The sequence below is a fragment of the Sardina pilchardus genome, chromosome 8, assembly GCF_963854185.1.
Source record: "Sardina pilchardus chromosome 8, fSarPil1.1, whole genome shotgun sequence".
NCBI classification, from domain to species: Eukaryota; Metazoa; Chordata; class Actinopteri; order Clupeiformes; family Clupeidae; genus Sardina; species Sardina pilchardus.
Window position 1 is genome coordinate 19,942,547 of NC_085001.1, and position 26,365 is coordinate 19,968,911.

The 26,365-nt window shown below is 43.1% G+C and overlaps 1 protein-coding gene across 1 annotated transcript; it reads left to right on the forward strand.

Moving 5' to 3' along the window:
• Window positions 1-26,329, forward strand: slc4a5a (solute carrier family 4 member 5a). The gene is made up of 26 exons (XM_062543150.1): window positions 1-103; window positions 3,484-3,542; window positions 5,012-5,236; window positions 8,641-8,770; window positions 9,211-9,371; window positions 9,982-10,140; window positions 10,411-10,506; window positions 10,942-10,997; window positions 12,723-12,880; window positions 13,024-13,111; window positions 13,322-13,476; window positions 13,655-13,783; window positions 15,101-15,275; window positions 15,530-15,663; window positions 15,986-16,257; window positions 16,696-16,730; window positions 17,457-17,648; window positions 18,198-18,311; window positions 18,408-18,569; window positions 19,833-20,011; window positions 20,170-20,242; window positions 20,395-20,463; window positions 21,838-22,011; window positions 22,636-22,809; window positions 23,204-23,259; window positions 24,964-26,329. The coding sequence occupies exons 2-26, from the start codon at window positions 3,485-3,487 to the stop codon at window positions 25,133-25,135; spliced, it is 3,396 nt and encodes a 1,131-aa protein (XP_062399134.1). The 5' UTR covers window positions 1-103; window position 3,484; the 3' UTR covers window positions 25,136-26,329.
• The last annotated feature ends 36 nt before the right edge of the window (window positions 26,330-26,365 follow it).

Consider the following 26,365-nt stretch of genomic DNA (forward strand, 5'->3'; position numbering starts at 1 on the left):
ATTCCAGACGTGGCTGTCATTGAGAAGTTTGCCTTGATGAATCCGTTCGATTAGTGGCGGTGTCTCTCTCCTCACCTGTTCCTGCAACTGAAACTTAAATCAGGTAGGTGTTTCCATTGTTTTATGTAGCAAGAGGTCAGAGACCATTGTGGATCTGCAGTCAGCTGTAATGTCAGCTGACCATTTTGTAAAACCCCAGTATTGACAAGGCAAGTCAAGGCAGTGCTAGTCGTAAGGCTGTGCTAGTCTTTTTTGTGGCATATTTGTTTTTATACAGAGTTTGAAGTGTTTATATGACAAACTGCCTGCATGAGAGTACTGTACTGGTGAACACAAGTAGTCATTGATGAAAATTAGACCAAAGTGATATACGACGGACGTTAAGTGCCCTACTTGGTGGGTAAACACTGGCTATGTTGGTTTTTCAGCTGTTTGATATGTGAACATGAACATGAACTCCTCATGCTTTTGACCAGTTCTTTTAGGAGGCCTGGAATATTCAGCAATATTTTTTATAAAAGAATAGCAATATAAGAGTAATGTTCACACATATGAATCCTCTGAATAGCATTGGCTGTTTTTGTGTCTGAGGTTCTTATTTGTCAGTTGTGCTGATGGTGGTGATGGTAAACAGGTGCTATCTTGAGCAGATTTGGTGTCAAGCGATTGGGCATGCACATATATTAAGTGGCAATTTGAACCTGAGGTAAGAAAATAATGATACAAGTTTAGACCTGTATCCAAATCTACAGTTTCATAGTGTCATCTCTGCTGAAAGGTGACTTGATGAAATATATTAGTAAGCAGTAAGACAAGCAAGCTTAATCACATGAGACCAAGTTCACAATTGCCATGGCAACTCATTGTGCAGGTTTTAGCTGTGCTATTATGGGTTTTTATTTATGAGAATATGTGGATCTGTTTCTAATTCTGGTGAGATGTTTACAACTTGTGAGCTTTCTGTGTCAGTTGATTTACTTTGGAAGAGAATGCATTCATTTGTAATAATATTGATGACACCTTTGCACTGGTTCGCATAATTGGAGCAGCTGTGATTGGCATTTGGTGACACCACATTGTCACCAACTGCACGTGAGCTGCTCAGTTCTCAGTGGAGTCACATGGCCCCAAAGAGAATAGCACAGGACCTAAGAGCAGCGTCTCATTCCCCTCTTGAATATTCATTTGAAGATTGTCATAATATTTAACACCATTTCCCTCGGTTCAAAAACAAAGTCAGAAATTAATACTGATCAAAACTAAATCAAAACTAATTTCACAGGGTTTTGTGAGCCTGCAGGCTAAATATCAAACCGTGAAAGGAAGTCTTCTTAATGGAATACTTTGAATCTGTTTACATTTTGTATGCTCACTGCCTCTCTGTTTCTTTTTCTTCAAGTGAGAATCCATGCAAACCATTTTAAATGTAATGGCAGATTGTTGATTGAAAGCTTTATCTTAATTGCTTGACTTCCTGAGCATAGAGAGGAAAGAGGAATGAGAAAATTAGGCTGTCACTGGCTCCATTAACACCAGAGGAAGCTCGTATGAAGGCCTATAAATGCAGCTGTCAGCAGAAGACAGATGTTGCTGAGCTGTCTAGCATTAGCCATGGTTTCCCATGTTGTACATGATGTTATTTTGGGGACATCGTGTTTTTTGGCACTTTATGAAAAGTGTGTGTGTGTGTGTGTGTGTGTGTGAGTGTGAGAGAGAGACAAACAGAGAGTGTGAAAGATAGAGAGAGACAGGCAGAGTCAGAGAGAGAGACAGGGAAAGAGAAGAAAGATTTTAGGAATTGAAATGAAGAGAAAATGACAGAGAGAGGAGGCAACTGAGAGAGACAGAGTGAGAGGATATACTGTAAATGAGTGTGCGTGCGTGTGTGTGTGTGTGTGTGTGTGTGAGAGAGAGAGAGAGAGGTGGGGGGAGAGAAGAAAAATATCAGAAATGAAGATAAAATGAAAGACAGAGAGAGAGAGAATGAGAAGAAAGGAATGAGAGTTTGAGTGAGAAAGAGAGAGAAGAAAGAGAGAGAGAGAGAGAGAGAGAGAGAGAGAGAGTGCTGTGGAGGAAGTACAAACGTGAGCGGGGCCTGTGGTGGCAGGCGGCAGCACCAGTGGGGCTATTTGCCGGGCCCTGTGAGTTTAAGTGCCTTCGTTGGGCTATTGATCAGAGCTGTCAGTGCTGATGGCCTGCAGGCCGGTGCCTGTCCACTGGGTGTGAAGGACACCGATGTGACAGCGCTAATTACACTGGCCAGGCCGTCCATCCGAACTGGAGCCCCCCCCCCCCCCTCCCACACACACGTACACCTCGGACCGGCCTTTATACTCCACTGACTCTCCCTTGCCTTGGCTTGGTCTGGAGAGCAGCAGAGCTACTTTCTGGAAGCCATTTTAAAACTCATTTTTCTGAAGTTTGGGTTGTATGGTTTATGCTGTCAGTATAGACCTACTATTGCTTTACGTGTTTATTCCCAGGCTCTGTGGTAACAAGCAGAATGGTGTCATACATACAGGATCAGTACATTCATAATATCTAAATACTGAATTTCAGTGACAAATAGATAGATAGATACCGTTAGATAGATAGATAGATAGATAGATAGATAGATTACTTCATTAATCCCCAAAGGAAAAAAAGTATGGTGTTCAAGTGACAACAAACAAATCATGTCCTTCATGCTTTATGTGGCCACTAGAATTGAGCACAGTCTCACTTAAGGCTCAAGCCTACTTTCATAGTCTAACTCAGCACACGCCACCAACCACCACCACCACCACCTGCTGGTGCCATGTCAACGCTGTGGGCACTGCAGTCATGATCCCAGTTGGCAATGCCGACAGAGGGACATGTACAGTATGTGTGTGTATCTGTATCATGTGGCACGGGTCCCCTCACTCCTCGCCTTTAATTAGACATCTTTCCATTGAGCTTCTCTCCGTTTAATTATTTCGCCATTGATTGGCAGCAGGCGCAGGGCTCTCGTGCAGGTCAATGCACAATGCATGCTTCTGGGATGGTCAAAGCTGTAGCCACCTCGCGTTGTTCACGCTCACAGACTGGAGGGCCATCGCTGGCATAGTTCCCCTAATTTGCTGCACGTTTTTAGGCTCCATGCCCTGTCTTAGGGTTAGGATTGTGATGTGCAAAATGTTGTATGTTGTTATTCAAGATTTAGATCAAGGAGGTGAATAAAAGTGATCAAATTGTTATGTGTCCATCACACTATCCTACAGGCAAATGCAAATGTACACACACACACACACACACATACATACATACACACACACACACACACACACACACACACACACACACACACACACAAGCTGACACACACATACTCATGGACGCATTCAGTATGTTCTTACATGTGCGAGCTTTGTGGTGGTCTACTTTTGTGGTGTTTGTTTTATTTGAATTGAAGGTCTTGTGGCTCATGTGATATATTTCTTTTCTTCGTTTCTCTTCCTACAGGATGGACCCTGAGCGGGGCATGATGGGAGGCCGCCATCGCTATGAGGAAGTGGACGAGGGTGAGACACAAACACAGACTTAAACGATGAAGACAATTAAATTAAATAGTATATTCTTTGATATGATGAAGACAAATGGCAAATTCTCAAGAAGTCCTTGTTAGTTCCGATGTTAATTAGTCCTAATTCTGCATTCTGCCAGTCTTGGATGGGTATTTTAGCTAAAAAGAGATACGTTTCGATTAAGATGCCAAATCTGATTGTATTAACAGCTAAGTAGTTGTAATTAGCTGGTTGGTGATTAAGATTGATTTGTTTAATTAGGGGAAGAGAATGTTTTCAAATGGTTCTTTTTTCCCTTTTTTTTCTAGTTCAGCGCACATGTGTGTATGCAGTGTGTATAATAGGGAGACACAGAGAGAGAGAGAGAGAGAGAGAGGGGGAGATAGAAAGAGAGAGAGAGAGAGGGGGAGAGGCAGCGAGAGGATGAAAGAGAGAGATAATCGGTCTGTTTCTATGTGCGTGCCTAGTGTCGAATGTGACTTTGCAGGGGGATGGGGGAAGGAAGTGGATCTCAGGACATTATAGCCTGATGCGCTTCCAGCGGTCTATCTGTTTGTGCAGTGATCACCCCTACCGGATTGATAATCAGCCGTGTATTGTCATTGCGCCAGCCAGAAACAGTGTCAAGTTCAGACCACATCTGATCGAATCGGGTGGCTATAATTAGGACATATCCTCTCGGTGGATATACACAGGGCTTCACTCCGTTGCCAGGGTGTGTGAGTTCTCACAGGTCCTAGAGCGGCAGACGTATGCTTGTTAGACATCATTAGAGTCCGATAATATTCTCCTCCTCATGGTTTGATTGGTCCCCTTGAAATGGGCACCAAAATAAAGAAGAGATACACTTGAGTACACATGAAATTTAAAATGAGCTCCTTCAATTAAATTGGTGCCAGTGGTAAAAAAAAAAAAGATATTGCTATGTTGTCCCAGACCACATTCATTTTCAATTTTCACAAGGTTGTGTTCAGGCTTATTGGCTGCTTGGATTTAATCACATTCACATTTTATGGTCTGAGGTTTTTTACAGATCGAGAGTATAATTCTGCCTATTATATTTCCACATTTATTTTAACATGCATTGAAGCTTTCTGCTGTCAAATTTGTATTAATGTCATATTTTTTTGGCCATGAAAGCAAAAGAGTAATCACTGAAAACTATTTTATTTTTAATCAGGTACAGAAATGAAACATGCACAATTTACACAAATTAATTAAACATGAGTTAAATGGATTGTAAAATAATTCAATAGTGTAGAGATGGATGTGGTATAATTAAATGTGAATTAAGATAATGAGTTTCGCTTTTGGTCTCTAATTTCTGCCTGCGGCCTGATATGACCAATGCACAAACATTTTCCAATTTCGCCCTTGATCTTTTCAAATCTGCTTTTGTGTACATAATCAAATCCCCTCGCTCTTTCTTTTCCTCTTCCCGTATCTCCTCCTCATCTTTCCCTCAGAACATCAGTCCATCTACATCGGCGTGCCGATCCCTCGAGGGTACAGACGCAAGCGCCGGCGAAGACGCTCCATGTCCAGCCGAGACTCGGGGGACATGGAGCGCGACAGGCGGTACGAGCACCACCACAGGCACCACGAGCACCACGACCTGGACCGCTACGACATGGAGGCCGGGGGCCTGGACCCGCCCGAACACAGCCTGCCCTCGGACATCAACAGGACCAGTGAGTGTCTCAGACCAACCAGGCTGCCCAGGCAACTGGCCCTAAGTCCCTGTGGTCTACTCTGCGGGTAGTGCTGACAGAGCAACATTTTTTTTTTGGTTGGTGTGTGTAACAGGGTGTAATCACAGTAAAGACAGTCCTGCCATCACCCTGAAGACTGGAGAAGAGACATGAGGTGCTGGCCTGTGACAGCCCATTTAGCTGAGACTAAGGGGGCTCTTATATATGTCCTCTGTGCTGTAATCGATAAAGCAGAGTGCCCTTAAGGGCATGACAATGTGTGTGTGTGTGTGTGTGTGTGTGTGAAAAAGACAGAGAGTGTGTAATAGAGAAGTGTATGTGTGTTAAATTTGTTGGCATGTATGCTGGTGTGTCAAATGAATCAATCAATCAATCTATATACTGTATGCACACACACACACACACACACACACACACACACACACACACACACACACACACACACATATGTCTAGCTTACAGTATAATGTACTTTTACTTAAACAGCGTTTATCACGTTGTAACATAGTATATGTACATAGTTTATACATACACAGAGAGTGTGCGTGTGTGTGTGCGTGTCTTTGCGCTTTGGCCTGGTGTGAAAGAGAAAGTTAGAGAGAGAGAGAGAGAACAAGAGGAAATGAACTACTTTCTGGTTAATCTGTTAGTGAGTGTATGTCTGTGTGTGTGTGTGTGTGTGTGTCTGTGTGTGTGTGTGTATGTATGTGTGGTGTGTAGGGTGTATGAGGACAGCTATGCAGTGTAATTTATTAAGGCCGCTACCACAATTGAACATTGCAGCAGATAAAGCAGAGTATCCATTAAAGGAAATATGAACCATTTTGAAAAGTAATACATTTATAATTTGAGTATGAGTTGAAAGAAAGATTAAGATGAAAGCTATGGAAGTAAATGAAACTCAAATGGCAGGATCGAGACTAACAAAAGCCGTGGACATGAAAGGCCTTCCCTGCTGGTGCAATATCCTTGTTAAACTAAAGTAGCTGGTAAAGGGAGGCGCTGACAATGAAACTCTATACATTGAATTTCAAAGTAATGTAGTGATTGGATTAGATGAACCTTTTGTGTGTGTGTGTGTGTGTGTGTGTTTGTGTGTGTGTGTGTGTCTGTCTGTCTGTCTGTCTGTCTGTCTGTCTGTCTGTCTGTCTGTCTGTCTGTCTGTGTTGTGTATAGAGTGTCATGGCAGTGTCCTTAACATACTTACACTTTTTAACCATGTCCTATCTGCCTGCATGGCTAATCTGACAAGTTGACCACCAAGCGCTTTGTGGTCAGTGTGTGCACACAGACAATAAAACACGAGGCATTCATTTCCCAGGTCCCACATCAATAGAGCAGATCATTATCATCGATCCTTCATATCCAAAATATCTTTATCTACCCGTGCTGCGAACTATAGACTCATTGGCATTGAGTTAGTAGCCAGAACGACAAAATATATCACATAAATGTGTCCTCATGCTGATTTACATATACAGTTTTAAATTAATATACCCTAAAAGTAAGATAGCCTACATGTTTGCATTTAAATGCACGGCACTTATACACATGTTTATGATTAATTAGGTTCAGCCTCTGCACTCAGGGTGCGATTCTGTTATAGTGTGCTCATTACATGTTTTTGTTTGAAAATTGAGATTGACGGTTTGGTTGCTCTTTATTCCAAACAAGCCTTTCTTTTGTTTTATGTGGTTTTGTGGTGCGGGGGCCTAGGGAGAGTTGGTGGTGCATTATTGAAAGGTCACAGCATTCAGCATTGAATTATCTGCTGAAAAGCCGGGCCCTGGAGTGGTCCTACTTGGCTGGCCTCGAAATATCGCACTGGCCATGCATGGCCTGTGGCTGTGTGCTGTGGGAGTGACCGATCAGTGGAACTCACACCACTCATTTGGAGGTCCCCGTAAGAGCAGCTCACAGGAGAATGCACTGTTTTATTTGACAGCACGGAGGTAGAGATATGAAAACAGTCTGTCAATTGTTTTTTTGTTTGTTGGTTCGTTTGTTTTTTTAACCAACAAAAATACAGCAGTACAAATGCTTATTGTGAACACAGAAAAGGATAAACCACTTCTGTCAAAAATTGCCTGTGCATCAATATCAATTTGATTTTTGTCAATTTGCTACGTCTTAGACAAATTCTGTCTTGCACGCTTCTGTTGAAAGTGATTGAAAGTTGCAAATGAGTCTCAATGAGAAGGCCAACCTGTTTTCCTCGTCATGGTGCAATTAAGCTGGAGGAGCGTATTATCTCCTTTGCTCCACTGAGGTGTCTGTCTGTCTGCTTGTCGATTCTGATTCCCAGCTCCCTCTTGGCTTCCCTGAGCCCTTGAGCCTTGAAAAGCGTTAGAGCGCTTGACTCTCAGATATGTTCGGGGACGAGGAGGGGGGGCAGAATCAAATGCAAATAAATCACCCCTCTCCCATTTGCGATCAAAATGCTCGAGAGTCTAGGACCCACAGCAGGTTCATGTTTAGAATGCTAAAAAAGGATTGTGGTCCCAAAGAATTTAAATTCACTGACCAAATGAACAGCTGGATGAGTCATGTTTTTTTTTTTTCAACTGACACTGAAATAATTGTTGGAGATTTGTGCTCATACTTTTATTTATTTTTTTCAAAATGACTCAGTCAAAGACACTGTTACAAATTGAGCACACTATTCCAATCCTTGGGTCCTTATGCTGGTTTTCAGTAAGTCACACAATTGGCTTTAGTGCTGCTTTATAATGCACTAAATAGGACAAGATCAAATTACCACTTAGATGTTTCAACAGTGTACACCCACTCTCTCAGAACACTGGAGATAAATCAAAGTTTACCGTCAGAACTAAACATGGTGAAGCAGCATTCAGCTGTTATGTTACTGAGCTCTGAAGCCAACCTCCTGATGAGATCAAGGGTACTCCCAAAGTTTTCAAATCCAGATCACTGATTCAACTCTTCTCAGATGCCTTTTCCTAACTTATCAATTCCATCCAACTTTTTATGTCATTTTCTATTCGGTTAGTTTTCCTTTGTTCTTTAGGCTTCTTTTTAATCTTTTATTTTTCTATGAATTTTGAATTACCAACGTGGATGAATTGTGCTATCCAAAGGACAGCCTATCCGTGCTTTGCCAACAAACAGTGCAAAGCTTTCATTCTGTGAAGGTCAGTCTGATGGAACATTTGCTTTTGCATTTGCTAGTGATGTCTGAGGTTTGAAGGTAAACCACAAACTGTGCATCTCAGCCAATGTAAATGTATTCATCCCCTTTGGAAAGTGCATTTTATTCACAGTATAACAGCCCTTGTGTTTCACAAAGCATGTACTGGCCAAACAGACAACCATATGTACCTCTGTGTGTGTGTGTGTGTGTGTGTGTGTGTGTGCTCTTGCAGTGTCGCCTGCGGCAGAGCGTCTTCGCTACATCCTGGGCGATGACGACGACATGCCGACGCCAACCCTGTTCACGGAGATGGACACTCTGCAGCATGAGGGGGACGAGCTGGAGTGGAAGGAGTCGGCCAGGTAGCCTCTCTCCCCTACGTCCCACCGCCCACTCCTCTGCGCCCTCATCCAGCCTGGTCTGGCCATGCCCCATCGAGCACAGACACGGTCCTATATATCTGACCACCCACATGGGACCTGACCACACATCACACGTACATTGTATTTTACTTCACTGTGTAAAACAAAAGTCTGTTAGCACATGGACATGGACACACTGGTCAATATAGATGAATATACTGTAAACACAAAAATACCTCAGATACACACACACACACACTCTCTCTCTCTCTCTCTCTCTCTCTCTCTCTCTCACACACACACACACACACACACACACACACACACACACACACATTCAAGGACCCACAGAAACTTACACCCAACAATCTCACACCTAACAGTCTGTCAGGCTTGGACAGCCTCTGACGACATGCTTTCCTCCTGTAACTGTCTTCTAGGTGGGTGAAGTTTGAGGAGAAGGTGGAGGAGGGCGGTGAGCGGTGGAGCAAGCCCCATGTGTCCACACTGTCCCTGCACAGCCTCTTTGAGCTGCGCACCTGTCTACAAACTGGCACTGTGCTACTAGACCTGGAGGGGTACTCCCTACCGCAGATAGTGGGTGAGTGACAGGGCAGAGTTAATGACTGAGCATGTAGTGCCCTCAGAAAAAGAAAAGAAAAAAACAATACTCAAAAGTAGTGTGAAGGTCTTCCATGTTAGCTTTCCCACACAATCATAAAAAGTGTTCTTCATGTCTGGGTATGGGCAATCAGAGTCAAAGCCACAGAAGGAACAGATGGTAAAAAGAAACCATAGCAAGCTGCTAAAACCAGTCTGAGGGAACATTCTTTGAGACAAACTAGCTAAAAGTTTTAGTATTTTCCTGAGGCCATCATATCATATAGCTCGGCACTGACATTAATATACAGTAACATGATACCAAACTTCCAATTAAAAGTTTCTAACAAAGCATGAAAAGTTATGCTGATTGAATAATTCGCAATGAGAATAATTTCTCCAAAGATTGTATTCACACTTGGTTGAAGCAACAAGCATAAGTATTTATCAATTTGTCTCCTCTAAGGGTGGGTGAAGCAAAAATCAGTGATTTGTTTCTCTAAAGCTCACCAAATTTTATTTATTGCTCTGTTGGCTTGGAGAGGATTAGAACTCATCCATATAATTTTAATGAATGGTCACGACAATGGTACAAATGGCTTCTTTTCCAGATGACATTATCGAGAGACAGATTGAAGAGGGGATGATTGGTCCAGAACTGCGGGATAAGATCAGTTTCGTCCTACTGCGGAAGCACAGGCACCAGACCAAGAAGCCTATTCACCGCTCACTGGCAGACATCGGCAAAACAGGCGGCGGTAACGCCGGCAGTGAGTGCAGCTCTTGACCTTTCCAACCCCTCCCCAAACACCTTGCGTCTTAAGAAACTACCCGCTTGCACTGGCCGTTTTTTTGGCCGGTTTCCTGGATTTGATTTGCATGATGCGGTTGAGTGGAAGAATGGCAGCGGTGGTGTGAGTGAGTGAATGTCTCTTCTCGAGCGTGACCCTCTTGGAGTTGTCTCTGTTCACTGTAGCGTAAACAAGTCGCCTAACGCACGGCTAGCCGTTCACTCTGTCCACCTCGCTCCCTTTTTCCAGACCGCAGTCCAAACCGCGCCCCGCCCGCGGGAGCAAACTTTAACCGCTCCACAGAAGACCTGCGCTCCAAACAGGCAGGCAACTATGGGCGTCTGCGTGAGTCTCCACCCTTCCCTTATTCTTCTCTTGCTTTCCCCGGCACTCACTCTAACACCCACTCACTCCCTGGCCTTCATGGCACTCTAACACATCTCCTCATCCCATTTGTCCCAAATTATATTTTGTGTTTGGACAATAATACACCAGTGTGATTACTGATTGTTATTCACAGTATACGCCTTCAATACTTTGCTGAAGGCTGCAATGCTCTGTGTGACACAGTTCACAGACTATCTTTAATATAACTATATGCCCCTAAACTTGTATTTCCACCGGTGGAAAAATAAGTTCCATCATGTTTCAATTGCATATATTTGTTCCGGTTATCATAATAGCTTTATGAACATTTTATTCATACAATGAAATTCAGTGTAGGAGTAGGTTTTACATTGCCCTGAGGAGTTTGAGGTATGCCTGCATTTTGTATTACAGGTCATGCCCAAAGTCGCAGTATGAATGATATTGCTGATACACCCAGCACAGACCAGGTAAGCACTGCTGGGGCAACCTCATTGTTTCCACTTAATCATTCTCCTGGACCGCCTTTCACTGTGTAGTAGGCTGAAATGTTGCCATGCCTTTGGGGAGTTTGTACCATATGATATTTACACTGACAATTATTTGTACTGCTTCGGGGGTTTGTTTCCCTCCATCTACAGTTGCCGTGGCAACCAGTATTGGTTTTTGGTTAAGTAAATGGTTTGTTGACAGAATATCAAGCCTGGGTTTTTTGTTAGTGCCGCACCAATACCTAGGAGAGTGATATTGACCTTTTAGGACAATATTTTGCTATGTTCTGGGATTATAGAGCAAAAAAAAGATAATGATTTGTTTGTTGACAACTTGTAATAACTTGCAAAGTTATTATATTAGCCCTATGCTTCCAGTCAACACTGTGTTTTGTACGACTACAGATAGTTTTATACAAAAATAGCACATTTTAACATGTGACTATTGCTATTATTTGTACATAAAGGCAAGAGCGAGATCAAAGTCTAACAACTGAGTACTGATAGAGATGTAAAAATCCAGCTTCAGAAAGTAAAAGTCCTGCCATGGCTTAAGAGATGTGCTAATAAGAATTAGCTGATTAAGTGAATGGTTGGAACAAAAAATATGAAAGTGCGTGTGTGCACATAACACCAGAGCTGTGAGGGTGAAAGTGTGTGTGTGTGTGTGTGTGTGTGTGTGTGTGTGTGTGTGTGTGTGTGTGTGTGTGTGTGTGTGTGTGTGTGTGTGTGTGTGTGTGTGTGTGTGTGTGTGTGTGTGTGTGTGTTTGTGCAGTTTGCACTGCTAGCTGTGATCTGGTTGGGAGGGGTTTGTCTGGGTCAGCATTGAGCTGCCACTATAAACAGGTCCTCGTGCCTCGCTCTCACATGCAGACTCGCAGGGCCATCTCTGAGGACACGCAATGGCGTCATTACACGGTGCCATCACCCACACTCGTGTACACAGCCAGTCTGTGACCAGCCAGTGGCCCATAGACAAGCTGGGTCATGGTACAGTTACAGCATTCAGGACTGACCGAGTTGATTTTGACATTTTGGATTGTATAATCGTTTATCCTCACTCTCTTGCATGCCTTAATGTTATTTTTTAATGTAACCCATTGTGAAGTTCTGCCCGAACTCCCCATGTGATGGTCATACTTAAGCTGGTGCTTTTTGCAAGGTCTGTGATTCTGTTGCACATCATGCACAATTATAAAGACCTTAGTAGTGAAGATATTATTTTTGACTACATATTTTAACCCTATGCAGGACACACTGCCAGCTATGACATTTTAGCATGAGACTTGAGACTAAGATCTTTATGATTAATACACTGTGTGCTGCATAATCTCAGTATTAGCCTTAGTTCTACATCCACGATCTAAGTGTCCAACAATGAGCGACCTGCTACAGACCTTACATGGAGAAGAAAGTATTCTCTGTTGTGACACTAGCTATGTGTGACGAGACCAAACACACTGGATTCATTTCATATATATCAGGCTGGCTTTGCTATATCGAATCCCCTGTGTAATTAAACCCAAAGTAAATCATATATATCTGTGAGATATTGCTTCCTAGAAGGATGTTCCTCATGATATTAACGGGAATGGGATGGGATTTTTGGAATTGAGGCTCCAGTTGGACTTGTTTCTTTATGGGAATAGATGTATGCCTTTAGGTCATGTGTATATCCCTGGATTCTCCCCCTTCTTTGTGCAGCTGAAGAACAAATTCATCAAAAAGATCCCCCGAGATGCAGAGGCATCCAATGTCCTGATTGGAGAGGTTGACTTCCTGGACAAACCCTTTGTGGCCTTTGTACGTTTGGCTCAGGCAACCACACTCGGAGGACTGACTGAGGTCCCTGTGCCCACCAGGTTAATGTCCACCTTCACCATTTTCTCTCATTCATTCATATTATATTACTCTTATGGAATATACATTGAGCAAAGTAAAAATACAGACGGTAAGGTTTATGAGAGGTCTGATTAATATTTATATTTCTCTGTTTTCAACCAAGGTTCTTATTTGTTCTCCTGGGGCCTCATGGCAAAGCCAAGTCCTATAATGAGATTGGCCGAGCTATCGCCACCCTGATGGTAGATGATGTGAGTATTCAGAATCTCTCCTCTCCATGAATATAAATGTGAAAATCCTCTAGTGGTCTCGTTTAATTCTTGAACATTTTCTCCCTGGTGATCTTGAAATTTGAAAAACGCAATTGTTGTGTGTGATTGAGGGGATAAGAAGGACTATTACAAATCACATGAATGTATTCTTGTGCATGTTCATCTTTCTGCATCTGTGTTTCCTTACAGCTCTTCAGTGATGTCGCATACAAAGCCAGGGATCGGGAGGATCTCATTGCTGGCATCGATGAGTTTTTGGACGAGGTCATCGTCTTGCCACCTGGGGAGTGGGACCCCAAAATCCGCATTGAGCCTCCCAAGAAAGTGCCCTCAGCTGACAAAAGGTACAGTATGTTCAAGTCTTAACGGTGAGAACCTTTGTTTTGGATGGTTCATGCCACATTGGAGATTGTGATTCCCTGTTCTTGTTTACTGTTTTAAATTCATGCGTGTGTGTGTGTGTGTGTGTGTGTGTGTGTGTGTGTGTGTTTGTTATGTGTGCTTGTCTTCCTCTGTGGGCAGGAAGTCAGTTTTCTCCCTGAACGAGCTTGGGCAGATGAATGGAGCTGCGGGTGGGGGAGGAGGCCACAGTGATGACGAGGAGATGCCCGCACCTCACGAGCTTGGGGAGGAACTGGCCTTCACCGGCAGGTATAGCACAGCAGTGAGGCAGATATGTACAAATTATGTCTGTCTGATGACGCTGGCCAAATGGCACAGTTAACCATGACCACACATGACCAACCAGTGTTGACTAGAAAGTATGTGGAGCCAAACATGATAATATAATATAATATAATATAATTTGAATAAATGGTGCTGGCTCTTGGTTTTAGATTTTTGTCAGTTTTTCCAAGTTGGTTATTTGGAGCAATAGAAGAGCTTGTCCATTAAATCAGGAGCGTATAATGCATATTCATTTCAGTGCATTGCAGTCAGAAATACAGTGCACTTTAAAACAAACAAACATCGAGGGGTTAGTGACATTGATGCTTTTAGTAACTTACATAAGCAGCGTTTAACCTCCCAGCAGGAGTTTGAATGACAGCATAGTTTCAGACTCTTCTTTTTCAGTTAAAGTTCATAGCCCGGAAACCAAATAAATTGGAATTCAATCACATTCTCCCACTCCAAAAAGACATTGTTTACACCAGCTGTCTGTTCTCTCCACTCCTTCTTTCATATCTCCATATGGTGCTTTCAGCTCTAGTCTCTACCTCTATCATCTGTCTGGTCAAATAGGTTAACCTGGACTGAATCATGAAATAGAAAAGCTTCATTTTCCCCCTGTTCATGACACAAATCAACAGTAGCTGATGATCAGGCGCTGTCACTGTCAAAGCCCAACAGTGGCTAGTCTAAATCTTTAATAACTTCAAAGCTGAACAGTAAAGTGATCCACCAATGCTGCAGTCCGTGTCCACCAATTCTGCTGTCACAGGGGTTTCTGCATTGATGCTAACTGCATTCATCCTAACGAGCTAACCCCTGCCGCCTTTCAAACCTCTCTCCCAGTTAGGGTCAACATATTATCACTCCTGAGAGGATGTGTCAGACATTAGCATTTGCCGGGCATTAGTCTATAAGTCTGATGCTGGTGGTCTATTCTAAACACGTAGCCCATGCTAAACAGATAACTGTCTGCCTGAGAGAACAGTGACCAGCTCATTATGCTGCTGAGATGTCTTCCAGCAGTACATTTTAATTATAGCTCTGCCTGAGCTAGCATATGTGTACAGCCCACTCCCTGCTTCTTGTGCCCAGTTTGGACCAGTGTGCACCACCGGTACAGGAGACATTTCTCTCAGAAACAAATAGACTTTAAACTAAAAGATAAACCAGGTATTTGGACATAGCTTCACTGCTAGCATATCCTTTCACTGTAATGCTATTTTTACATTTTTAACCTTTTGTTACATTAAACGTAGCATGTAGCAGTACGCTGACTGAATGAATTCTACTCCACAGATTCTGTGGTGGTCTGTTCTTAGACATCAAGCGTAAGGCCCCCCACCTCCCCAGTGACTTCTATGAGGGATTTCACGTGCAGTCCATCTCTGCTGTCCTCTTCATCTATCTGGGCTGCATCACCAATGCAATCACCTTTGGTGGCCTCCTTGGAGATGCGACTGACAACTACCAGGTAGCCTACACATTTTGGTGCCATAATGCTCAATAAATTCCATAGTAGGCAAATGCTGATGAATGTCACCAATATATTAAGTTGAGACACACAGTGAATCCGCTTTTTCTTGGTTAGTATTTTCAACATACCGGTAGGCAGTTGGTTTCTTACCATTCTATTTGTGGATATTTGTGATCTAGTGTAACTTAAGAGAGCATCACAGTGGCTCCCATCACAGTGGCTTTGTTGACAACACTGTGTTTGTCCATCAGGGGGTGATGGAGAGTTTCCTGGGCACAGCTCTGGCCGGGACAGTGTTCTGCTTGTTCAGTGGCCAGCCACTCATCATCCTCAGTTCCACAGGGCCCATCCTCATCTTTGAGAAACTGCTCTTTGAATTCAGCAAGTGAGCGTCCCTCGCTCACCTCTTTCATGACCGCAAGGAAGCAAATGCCCCCTCACATACAGTACATGTGCACACACACAGACATATGCATGCATGTACACACACACACACACACACACACACACACACACACACACACACACACACACAGTAAACAGGCATGCACACTGTACATATGCACGCAAATACACACACAAACAAACAAACATTACAGACTGTGTGAAGACCACACTGAACATTCCATCCTTCATAGATTTTGATATTCTAACAAGCCCTTTAAAACTCTTTACTTTTTCTCCACCTTTTGCCCCTCAACTAACAGGAGCAACGGCATTGACTACATGGAGCTGCGCCTGTGGATTGGCATACACTCCTGCGTGCAGTGTTTCTTCCTGGTGGCCACGGATGCCAGCTACATCATCAAGTACATGACGCGCTTCACAGAGGAGGGATTCTCCAGCCTCATCTCCTTCATCTTCATTTCGGACGCCATCAAGAAGATGGCGGGCTCCTTCAAGTACTACCCCATCAACACCGACTTCAAGCCAGACTTCGTCACCCAATACAAGTGCGAGTGCATCGCCCCAGACCCGAGTGAGTCCATTCTTGGCACATTGTTTAGAATTGCATGTAAGGGAAGGTGGTGAGGGGTGGGGTGCGATGGGGTGGGGGGGTTGTTAAGTAACCCTCTGATCTTCTCATTTCTTACATGACATTGTGATTCATTCACCATGTTTTAAGTAACATAAGAAGGATAGCATGAAATTGAATTAATGTGATGTGTAGAAATTACTGGATGCTTTATTTGACTGTTTTAACTGATATATTTCATGTTTGTTTCCGTTGCACAAAACCAATTCGGCTGCTGTCCAATGTGAGTGAGTATGAGTCGCTACCTGTATCAGTAGTTTTAATGGAACCACACTCATGCCATCGCCGAGCCCAAGGCCTTCCTCCCTGACCCTCCTCCTCCTCCTCTCCCTCCTGTGGTTCTGTCTCTGCAGTGGCTTCACTGATGTTCTCATGCTGTAGTGCCAGTGCCAGACAACACTTCTGCTCTGTTTGGGGTAAGTGGCTGATTTCTCCTGAGATACCACTATGCTGGAGGTTGGGTGTGTGTGTGTGTGTGTCTGTGTGTGTGTCTGTGTGTATGTGTGTGTGTGTGTGTATGTGTGTGTGTGTGTGTGTGTGTGTGTGTGTGTGTGTGTGTGTGTGTGTGTGTGTGTGTGTGTGTGTGTGTGTGTGTGTGTGTGTGTGTGTGTGTGTGTGTGTGTGTGTGTGTGTGTGTGTGTGTGTGTGTGTGTCTGTGTATGTCTGTGTGTGTGTGTGTGTGTGTGTGTGTGTGGTGTGGATGTATGTGTGTTTGTGTGTGTGTATGTGGTGGGGTGGGTGTTGGAATGAGGAGAGCCATCTTTCTGGTATTAATTTCACATTTATATAAATTGGTGGTTCTAAGTGTAGCATCTCTAAAAGGATCACAGTGTAGACTAGTGTAATGCTGGGTATGTGTTTTGAATAAGAGGGTTGTGTTGAGAGATGTAAACACATTTTGAAGTGGAGGCTCCCATCGTATCCCTCTGTGTCCATGGTTGTTTTTTTGTCCTTTCTCTTTTTATCTTTCTCTCTTTTTTCTCTTTGTCGTCTGTCAAACACGACCTTCCTTCACCTCCCACTCCACTTCTCCTCTTTGTACTTCTCTCCCTCGCTCTCTTTCACTCTCTCTCTTTTACTCTCACCTTCGCGTGCTCTCTCTTTCTCTCTCTCTCTCTCTCGCTCTCGCTGTCCTCTCCTAGTTAAATATTACAGCTCTGGACTGGACACAGCTCAGTAAGAAGGAGTGTGTGAAGTATGGAGGTGCTCTGGTGGGCAAGACCTGCAAGTACGTGCCCGACTTGGCTCTGATGTCCTTCATCCTCTTCTTTGGGACCTACTCCATGACTGTCTCTCTGAAGAAGTTCAAGTTCAGCCGCTACTTCCCCACCGGGGTGAGGGATGGCAGAAAAGAACAAAGGCCCATATAGGAAGTCCTGCATGCAGACTAGAAACTATAGAAAGTAGAGTAAATTGAATGACGCTAGAACATATAAGCTAAAGCTTCTTTAGTGTCTGTTCCTATACCAGTGTATAATTTCCCAGCAAACCCTGCTCCCCACTGGGCTGTGTGCTTTGCACTGCAGATAAGGCCCCCAGATAAGACCTCTCAACTTCCCTCATTCTCAATGCGCTTAATAACAGTAGGCCATTTTCTGCCACTGAGTCTATTCAATGTTACAGAATGTGCATGGTCATCTTTTAATACTGGTGATTAATAATTAATTCAAGTGAATATCTAACTCTAACTTATATTTCCATAATTTCCACTTTTGTGTGTGTGTGTGTGTGTGTGTGTGTGTGTGTGTGTGTGTGTGTGTGTGTGTGTGTGTGTGTGTGTGTGTGTGTGTGTGTGTGTGTGTGTGTGTGTGACTGGCATCTGTGACTGGTGTGTGTGTGTGTGTGTGTGTGTGTGTGTGTGTGTGACATCTGTGAATGTCCAGCTTCGCAAGCTCATCAGTGACTTCTCCATCTTCATGTCAATCATGACATTTGTGGGGCTCGACATGTTGGTGGGGCTAAAGACTCCTAAACTAATTGTTCCCACTGAATTTAAGGTAAACCTGTTTTCAATATGTTATACTGTATTTCTGGTCATTTTATGAGGAGCTGCTGTATTGCTGTGTGTGTTTACTGGGACTGTCTCTATACAGCCTACACGTCCAGGTCGCGGCTGGATTGTGTTACCTTTCGGAAAGAACCCCTGGTGGGTGTATGTGGCCAGCTTTGTTCCAGCACTCCTTGTCACCATTCTGATTTTCATGGATCAACAAATCAGTGCTGTTATTGTCAATCGCAAAGAGAACAAACTCAAGGTACAGTAGCCATTATCATTAAGGTACTGTAGTCTGTTTCTGTTGTTAACAGAAGAGTGTAGGGTTCCCAGGAAAAAAAGAGGTTTATGTTCTGGCACCCTTTCAGTATGACATTTAAGGGGGTCACACACAGCCAATGATGCGACAGTCAAATGTGACGGCGGAATTTTGTTAATCACTGTATTACACACAATACTGGCAACGTGGTCATCCATTGTTTCCAGTGGAGATTCACTGACCAGCTGCTTTCTATTATGACGTATCAAAATCGCCCTGAAAAATAGAAAGGGAACGATTAGAGTGATGCGATTGCAATGGTCGCTCCGGTGTTCCACGTGTGTGTTTCCCTATTCACTTCAATACATTCTATTACATTTTTGCCAGTCATCTGCCATAAATTGTTGTCGCATCACCGGTTGTGTGTGAGTTTACTGTCTGTATTATTACTTTTCCTTTATTAAAGTGCATGAAACCAGTATAGCAACCTATGGTTGTTATTAAGCATAACAACCACCATATCTACCCTAGCAACAACCTAAGAACCATCTCAATTACCCTAACAACAACCTGGCAAAGACTATGATATTGTCAACCAACAGCATTACCATAGCAACGAGCATCGCAGCAGCTTTATTCAGCAACTATATCTATATTTATAACTATATCTTCCCTAGCAACCATCTCAATTGCCCTAGCAATAAGCTATTAACCATAATTTCAGCCACCACAATGTCAGCCTAGCAACCAACATGATTACCCTAGCAAACCACATAGCAACCACTTTATTTGCATAGCAACGACCATATCTACCCTAGCAACAACCTAGTAACAACTTGCAGGGACCCCTTCCATAGTGTAAACCTAACAACCATCATATTAACCAACATGATTACCCAAGCAACCAGCATAGTAACTTCTTTATTGAGTGTAGCAACCACTATGTCTTCTATACCAACAACCTAGCAACCATCTAAATGGCCCTAACCTTGCAATCATCCATCAATTATCCTGGCAACAACCTAGCAACCACCACAGCAACCATCATGATTACACTAGCAACCACTGTATGTAATAACCATAGCAACCAACTTGTCTTCCCTAGCAACATCCTAGCAAGTATCTCGATTACCTTAGCAACAATCTACCAACCACTACCAAAATGTCCTTCCATTATCTGTTTGCTGTGATATTTTACATAGCACTTTTTGCATTTTCCTTAGAATTGCATTCTTAGTTCATTTTTTTTCTCTCCTCATCTCACAGAAAGGGTGTGGCTATCACTTGGACCTGTTGTGGGTGGGTGTACTGATGGCAGTTTGTTCCTTCTTGGGACTTCCCTGGTACGTAGCTGCCACTGTCATCTCCATCGCCCACATAGACTCCCTTAAGATGGAGAGCGAGTCCAGTGCTCCTGGAGAGCAGCCTCAGTTCCTGGGAGTGAGGTGAGTGAACCAAGAGAGAGAGAGAGAAAGACAGAGAAATAGAGAGAGAGAGAAAGACAGAGAAAAAGAGATCGAGCGTTTATGAGGGGAAGAGGCAACAAAATCAGTGATTGATGTAACTCTGTCTTGGCTTTCTTCTTGTGTATCTTGAAATGCAGAGAACAGAGAGTTACTGGGATTCTTGTGTTTGTTCTCACCGGAGTGTCCATCTTCCTGGCCCCTGTACTTCAGGTGAGAGATGAATCTTGCATCATGATACACAGGGGTCCTAGCCTTGAACATGAAACATGTCAGAATATAAGAGTACAATATTTCTCATACATGTTATGTATGTTGTATCACCGACATGTGAGTTTTTACTTTACTTTGTTCTTTCTATACAGTTCATCCCAATGCCAGTACTTTATGGAGTTTTCCTTTACATGGGTGTGGCCTCGCTCAGTGGAATTCAGGTAATTGGGTGGGGCATTGCCCATCCATGCAATAGTTAACATAGTACATAGTTAAGCTAAAATATTTCCACATTGACTCAAAATAAATGTATCAGTGGTCCCCATACCTTCCATGGCAGGTCATAGAAATAAATGTTTTTTTTTTTTCACTTGTTCATAATAGGCTATCAAATAGGTTAGTTACAGGCTAGTATGCTAGAAGAGCACTGTCATAATAAAATTGACCAGTAGTCGGATGTTTATGGCTTTTGTTCCATTTCTTCACCTTCAACCGATGTGTCCACCACCTGTAGGGCTGTAGCATGACCCATACCTTGGGAGCCACTGGTCTATTTCACGGTCAATCACTGACACATAGATCGCATAAGAGGGGGGGTTCCTCTTTAAGAGTGAGCAATAGAGTTACTACGTTATGTTACAGATAATTCATAGATAATTATGGACATCCATGTCCCAAAATAATATGGTGAAATGCAGCCATTACATTTATGAGGACTTCTGTTTTTTGTCCTATAAAGAGTGATATGTTAGTAGTCTTACCAATCAAATAACAATTGCTACAAATGCTTCACTGTGAAATCCAGAGTGCATGGTGAGTCACTGATCGGGCTGGATTTTAAACCTCTAATTACTCTTAAAGTCGTACACAGTTCTGCCATTTGGTGCTTTGGATGAGGATGTTAAATATCCTTGATTACGTACACCCTCTCTAAGGATATCATAACGAGCCCATTCTGTGATTGTCATCGTTGACATTTCTCAGGGTGAAGATAGTTCATAGACAGTTCATTTCAGTGAGAATCACGATCAAATATTCAACTTTTTCTCTTGTTCTTTCTTCGCCTGGGAGTGAGTAGGTGATTTGTATGCTGCCGATGTCTGTGGCTCACAATTTCAAAATGAATTCTTGTACTCTTGTCAGGCATGGCGAGAAGGGAGACCGCTCAGTTTGGCAGCCTTAGCAGGTGTTTTCACTGCCGCACTCCAGCAAATGTCAGTGGGCAAATAATTTGACGCCTGATTCAAGGAGAGGGCGGTCTAAGTGAAGATTACTCAAAAATGTATGAGTATGAAATAAGACCACAAGAGCTGTGATGAGGTCTCAAACATAGTGACTGAATCCTGAGTAACTCAATTGTCGTTACAGAAGAAACTTTTGAATGTGTATATTTTTCCTTCCCTAATTCCAATATGACACCAGATTTAAAGAAAGACAGTCTAATTGAAGATTACTCAAAAACTGATGAATATAAAATCAGACCACTGAGAGCTATGACGAGGTTTCAAAATAGTGGCTGAATGCTAAATCGCTGAGTAACTTCATTATCGTTCGTTACAGCAGCAGCTATTGAACTTGTGTATTTTTCCTTGCAGTTCTGGGACCGCATAAAATTATATCTGATGCCGTCCAAGCACCAGCCTGACTTCACCTTCCTCCGCCATGTGCCCCTGAGACGGATTCACCTCTTCACACTGATCCAGATCATATGCCTGATTGTCCTCTGGGTTCTCAAATCCACTTTTCTGGCCATTATCTTCCCCGTCATGGTAAATCATTGATGTGTGTATGTGGAGTGTGTGTGTGTGCGTGCGTGCATGCGTGCGTGTGTGCGTGTGTGTGGAGTGTGTGTGTGTGTGTGTGTGTGTGTGTGTGTGTGTGTGTGTGTGTGTGTGTGTGTGTGTGTGTGTGTGTGTGTGTGTGTGTGTGTGTGTGTGTGTGTGTGTGTGTGTGTGTGCGTGCGTGCGTGAGTGTGCTATGTATGTGTGCATGCTCTAATTGCTATGTACTGTATGCTGTATAGACAGCCTTGGCTTATAGGGTTTGTGGAGGTGATGGGTGTTGCCCAAGGACGCCTGCTGCCCTATTTTTCTTGCTGATTCTCTTGCAAAGGTTTCAAATGTCAAATCGTGAGAGCAACTAATGAAGCCCTGTGTGCTCGTCTGTGGTAATTTACATGCTCATCAGACATTTCCCTGGGAAAAAGGGCCCTGTCTCCTTTGCAGGAGTTTGTTGACCTTGCACAAAGGATATACTGTAATCTGAACAATCTCGTTTCGCTGAAGAATCTCAGAAAATTCACCATCACTGCGAAGTCGTTTCAGCTTTTGCAGATGTTAAGCCGATATGCAATCTAACGAAGAACTGATGGAATGTTCGTTCTCCCTTCTCAGATTCTAGGGCTGTTGTTGGTGCGTAAGATGCTGGATATGGTGTTCTCACAGCATGACTTAGCTTGGATGGATGATATCTTGCCGGAGAAAGAGAAGAAGAAGAAAGAGGACGAGAAGAAGACACCGAAAGACAAGAGGGACAAGAAGTCAAGAGCGGATGACAGTGAGGACGAGGTAAGCGTGCTCTAGAGGACTTGCCAGGGCCTGTTATCGCTCAAGTTCAGCTGCAGCGGCACCCCAAAGCACAACAACACTGTTTTGTAAATCTCTTAACCCCTCAACAACACCCCTCATTTTGCCTCATTTTGCCATTTAACATGTACATGCATGCGCACATTATTGTATACACATTACACACACACACACACACACACACACCACACACACAGATAGAGAGAGAGAAAGAGAGAAAGAGAGAGAGAGAGAGAGAGAGAGAGAGAGAGAGAGAGAAAGAGAGAAAAAGAAAAAAGAAACAAAGAAAGCCCCTGTTCTCAATTTCACACATAATGTACCACTACTGCCACCCATTGGACATCCTCTGAACCTTCACTGCTTTCTGCCTCCTCAGGAGAAGTACCACCCGTACTCTAACTGCTCTCCCCCAGACTCCGACCTGGACCGCAGGTACTGTGTACTCAAACTCCATGTCCCCTACCGTGACCTCTTGCAGGCCCCAGATGACAACTCAGAGTGGGCAGCACACTGCCAGCCTGGCAATTATTACAATTATTGACACACTCCCCGTTCTGTTGCACTCGCCTGCTAATGTTTACTCTTATTCACACTCCAGTAATAATCTGTCCTAAAGTACATTAACATTGTGGCTCTCTTCCAACTTTTGATTCTCTGTAACACATGGAGTGGTGCCCATTCGTAGACTGTTAGACTTGCTTCAAGTATAATATGCCACATATTTACAGTACATAGTTACATATTTACGATAGTGTATTGGTTCTATAGAGACACAGCACAGTAGTTTTATTATACGCAACCTGAGTGGACATGTTTTTCTTTTCACTTTTACGCCTCTCACTTTGTTCAGTTGTCTTTCTCAGCATAATGCCCTTCATGTTCTCTCACCATCCACTTAAAAGCAATGCAGATGGAACATTTTAAGCATCAGCAAGCTTGTCTGCAGACATTCTGTTGTTTAACAGTTATTTAAGACATTTGTAATGTTTTCCATTGTTTCTTGAAACATTTTCACACAAAAAAATCCAAATCTACAGGTTTCTGTTTGAGAAAAAAAAGCATGGTTCATTTGTTATGGATGCTCACTAAATATGTGAATCTACCACTGATGGTGCCTGACCGATATGAATCATAGATCTCATATGACACAGCACACAGGTCAATACACTGACCTCCTTTTCAACAGCATGGCGCATGTGACCTCACGTGGCCAGATGGGCTCAACAAGCCCTTAACATCTGTAGAGAACTCATGTCATGCTGCTGCTGCTGCTGCAAAAAGAAAACTAAATAAATAGAAATAAACAATTGTCCATGTAAACATTTGTAGAAGTCATTTTGAATATACAACGTTACACTTTGGGAAATGCATTTGCACAAGGCACCACTGGGATTTTTGGTTGTTTCTTTTTCCTCTGTGCGTGAATTAAATCGTCCTGAACATTTTGATCACCACTTTTATACGTCTTCCCCATGGTATAGAATACATAATGTTGTGTGGCATGTTTTGTTGTGTCCATTGTGTCATCTTTACCGTCTGTCTGTGAGTGTAAAGCCAATCCTCCATGCTCTCTCCTTTGGGTCGCTGTGCTGACACACACCTCAGTTCACACCATGTAAATGTTGTCAATGTGTGTGTACGTACTGTAGGCTTTGCTGTGTTGCTTTCTCTCTGGTAGTATAGGGCATGGCTGGTGGTGTTCAGGTCTGCATTGCTTTTTAGTGGATTTGGTTCAAAACAGATATTAAGTTTAGAGGTTTCTCTCCCACAATATCACTTTAAAGATTATGTTTTGACCATCAGTTTGGGATGAATTCTGTTGGGACTATTACTGAGCAGACACGCATGCCGAATTGCACCCTACTCACCCTGAAAACACAATGTGTGCCAATCATTATCAATTCCACAGTACCCATATGACCAAATTGATTTCTTCTTTTGCATTTTTACCCCTGCCTTCGCCTCTTAACTCTTTTGTGGACTGTGTTTTGGCAATCTTTGTCTTCCCTGCTCTGCTCTCCTCCCCTTATTTGCCCCTTTTCTCTCCCACTACCCACCCCTACCCCCCCTGACCCCTCACCACCATGTCACTGGCTGGACCTTGTGCGTTCATAACCGTGACTTGCTGCTCCTCAGCATCACGCTGCACCTGAAGATCTCCTGCCCGTCGTCGCCGGCGGGGCCCATGAGCCGCGGCATGGGCATGGCCTGTCCGGTGCCCCAGGTCAAGATCGAGATGGAGTCCGACTACGAGGACACGGACACGGACCCGCGGCACCGGGACATGAGCAGTGAGACAACGCTGTAGTGGTGCCGCCGGCGACGGCGAGGCAAACAGAGAAAGCCCCCCCCCCACCCCACCCCACCCGTGGGGCCTACTGTGAGGAGAGTAAATGATTCTCCCCTGCTCCCACCAAAGCTCTGCAGACAGGACAATGCCAGGGAAATGGCCAGACTCATGTCATGGACTCGCACTTCACGTTGTACCGCAGATTTGAGATGGACGCCGTGTATAAGACCTGTGTCCAAAATCCAAACTTTGATCCGGTATTAAGTATTACCAAACCTTTGTCCTCAGTAAGCAAATGCACTATGTTCAGTCTTAAACCACATAATGCCACTGAGATTCGTATGAAATAGTTGATGAGCAGAGGGAGTTTTTAACTGTATGTACTGTAAATGAGAAAATATTCTGTGCAAATCTACCTACAAGTTTATCTCTATATTTATTCATATAATAAGTAGTATGTGAAGAACATACTTATTTGCACTTTTCATTCTTCGAGTCTTTTCACAAATGATAGGTAAAAGAATGATCAGAGGGATTCCATGTCTTTAAAAATGATTGGTTTTCCCAAGTCAAAAAGTGGTGCTGTTTAAGTCTATGGATTATGTAGTTAATGTTCTTTTGTGTAAGAAATGCCCTTTTATTTCCTTTTTTTGTTTCTTGCCTCTGCAATGGTTGGAAATGGCTGGGGGAAAAGAAACAACCAAAATAGCTCCAAAGCCCAAATTCACACGCTGCTAGGCTACATTATAAGATAAGTTATTGTTCCGTTTTACAATAACTTACCACCTTTACCACAACAGACTACAATTGGTATGTAACATTACCATTATTTTTGTGTGAATGTGAGTCAATATACAATGTATTTAGTAACTGATTATGGGTCATTAGAGTGAGAGACACCAAGATTGTGGAATACCTATAGGAATGTCTACCTGGCTACAACTTGAAATGTACTGTTTGTATTTCTACTATTTAATGTGACCAGAGGATATACTTTGTAGCATTTGTCTCGTGTTAACAGGAATGCCAAGCAGAATAATTCCCATTTTCCGCTCATTTAGCCCAGCAAGTTTTGTATGTACACGCAATCTGTGATGTGACGCTGAAAATCTATTTTGTATACCTTGGTTGTAATCTTATAGATAATGAATTATTTTTGTTTTCTACAGAGTACTATTATAGTAAAGATAATAATGGAAATTATATTTGTGTATATTTAAATATCTATATTTATAATTGACAACATGG

Excerpts from the sequence above, each read along its gene's own strand:
- slc4a5a (XM_062543150.1), top strand. The coding sequence starts at position 3,485 with ATGGACCCTGAGCGGGGCATGATGGGAGGCCGCCATCGCTATGAGGAA. Across the intron at positions 9,372-9,981 it reads CTCCCTACCGCAGATAGTGG|ATGACATTATCGAGAGACAG; the intron begins GTGAGTGACAGG and ends CTTCTTTTCCAG. Across the intron at positions 20,012-20,169 it reads CCTCAGTTCCTGGGAGTGAG|AGAACAGAGAGTTACTGGGA; the intron begins GTGAGTGAACCA and ends CTTGAAATGCAG.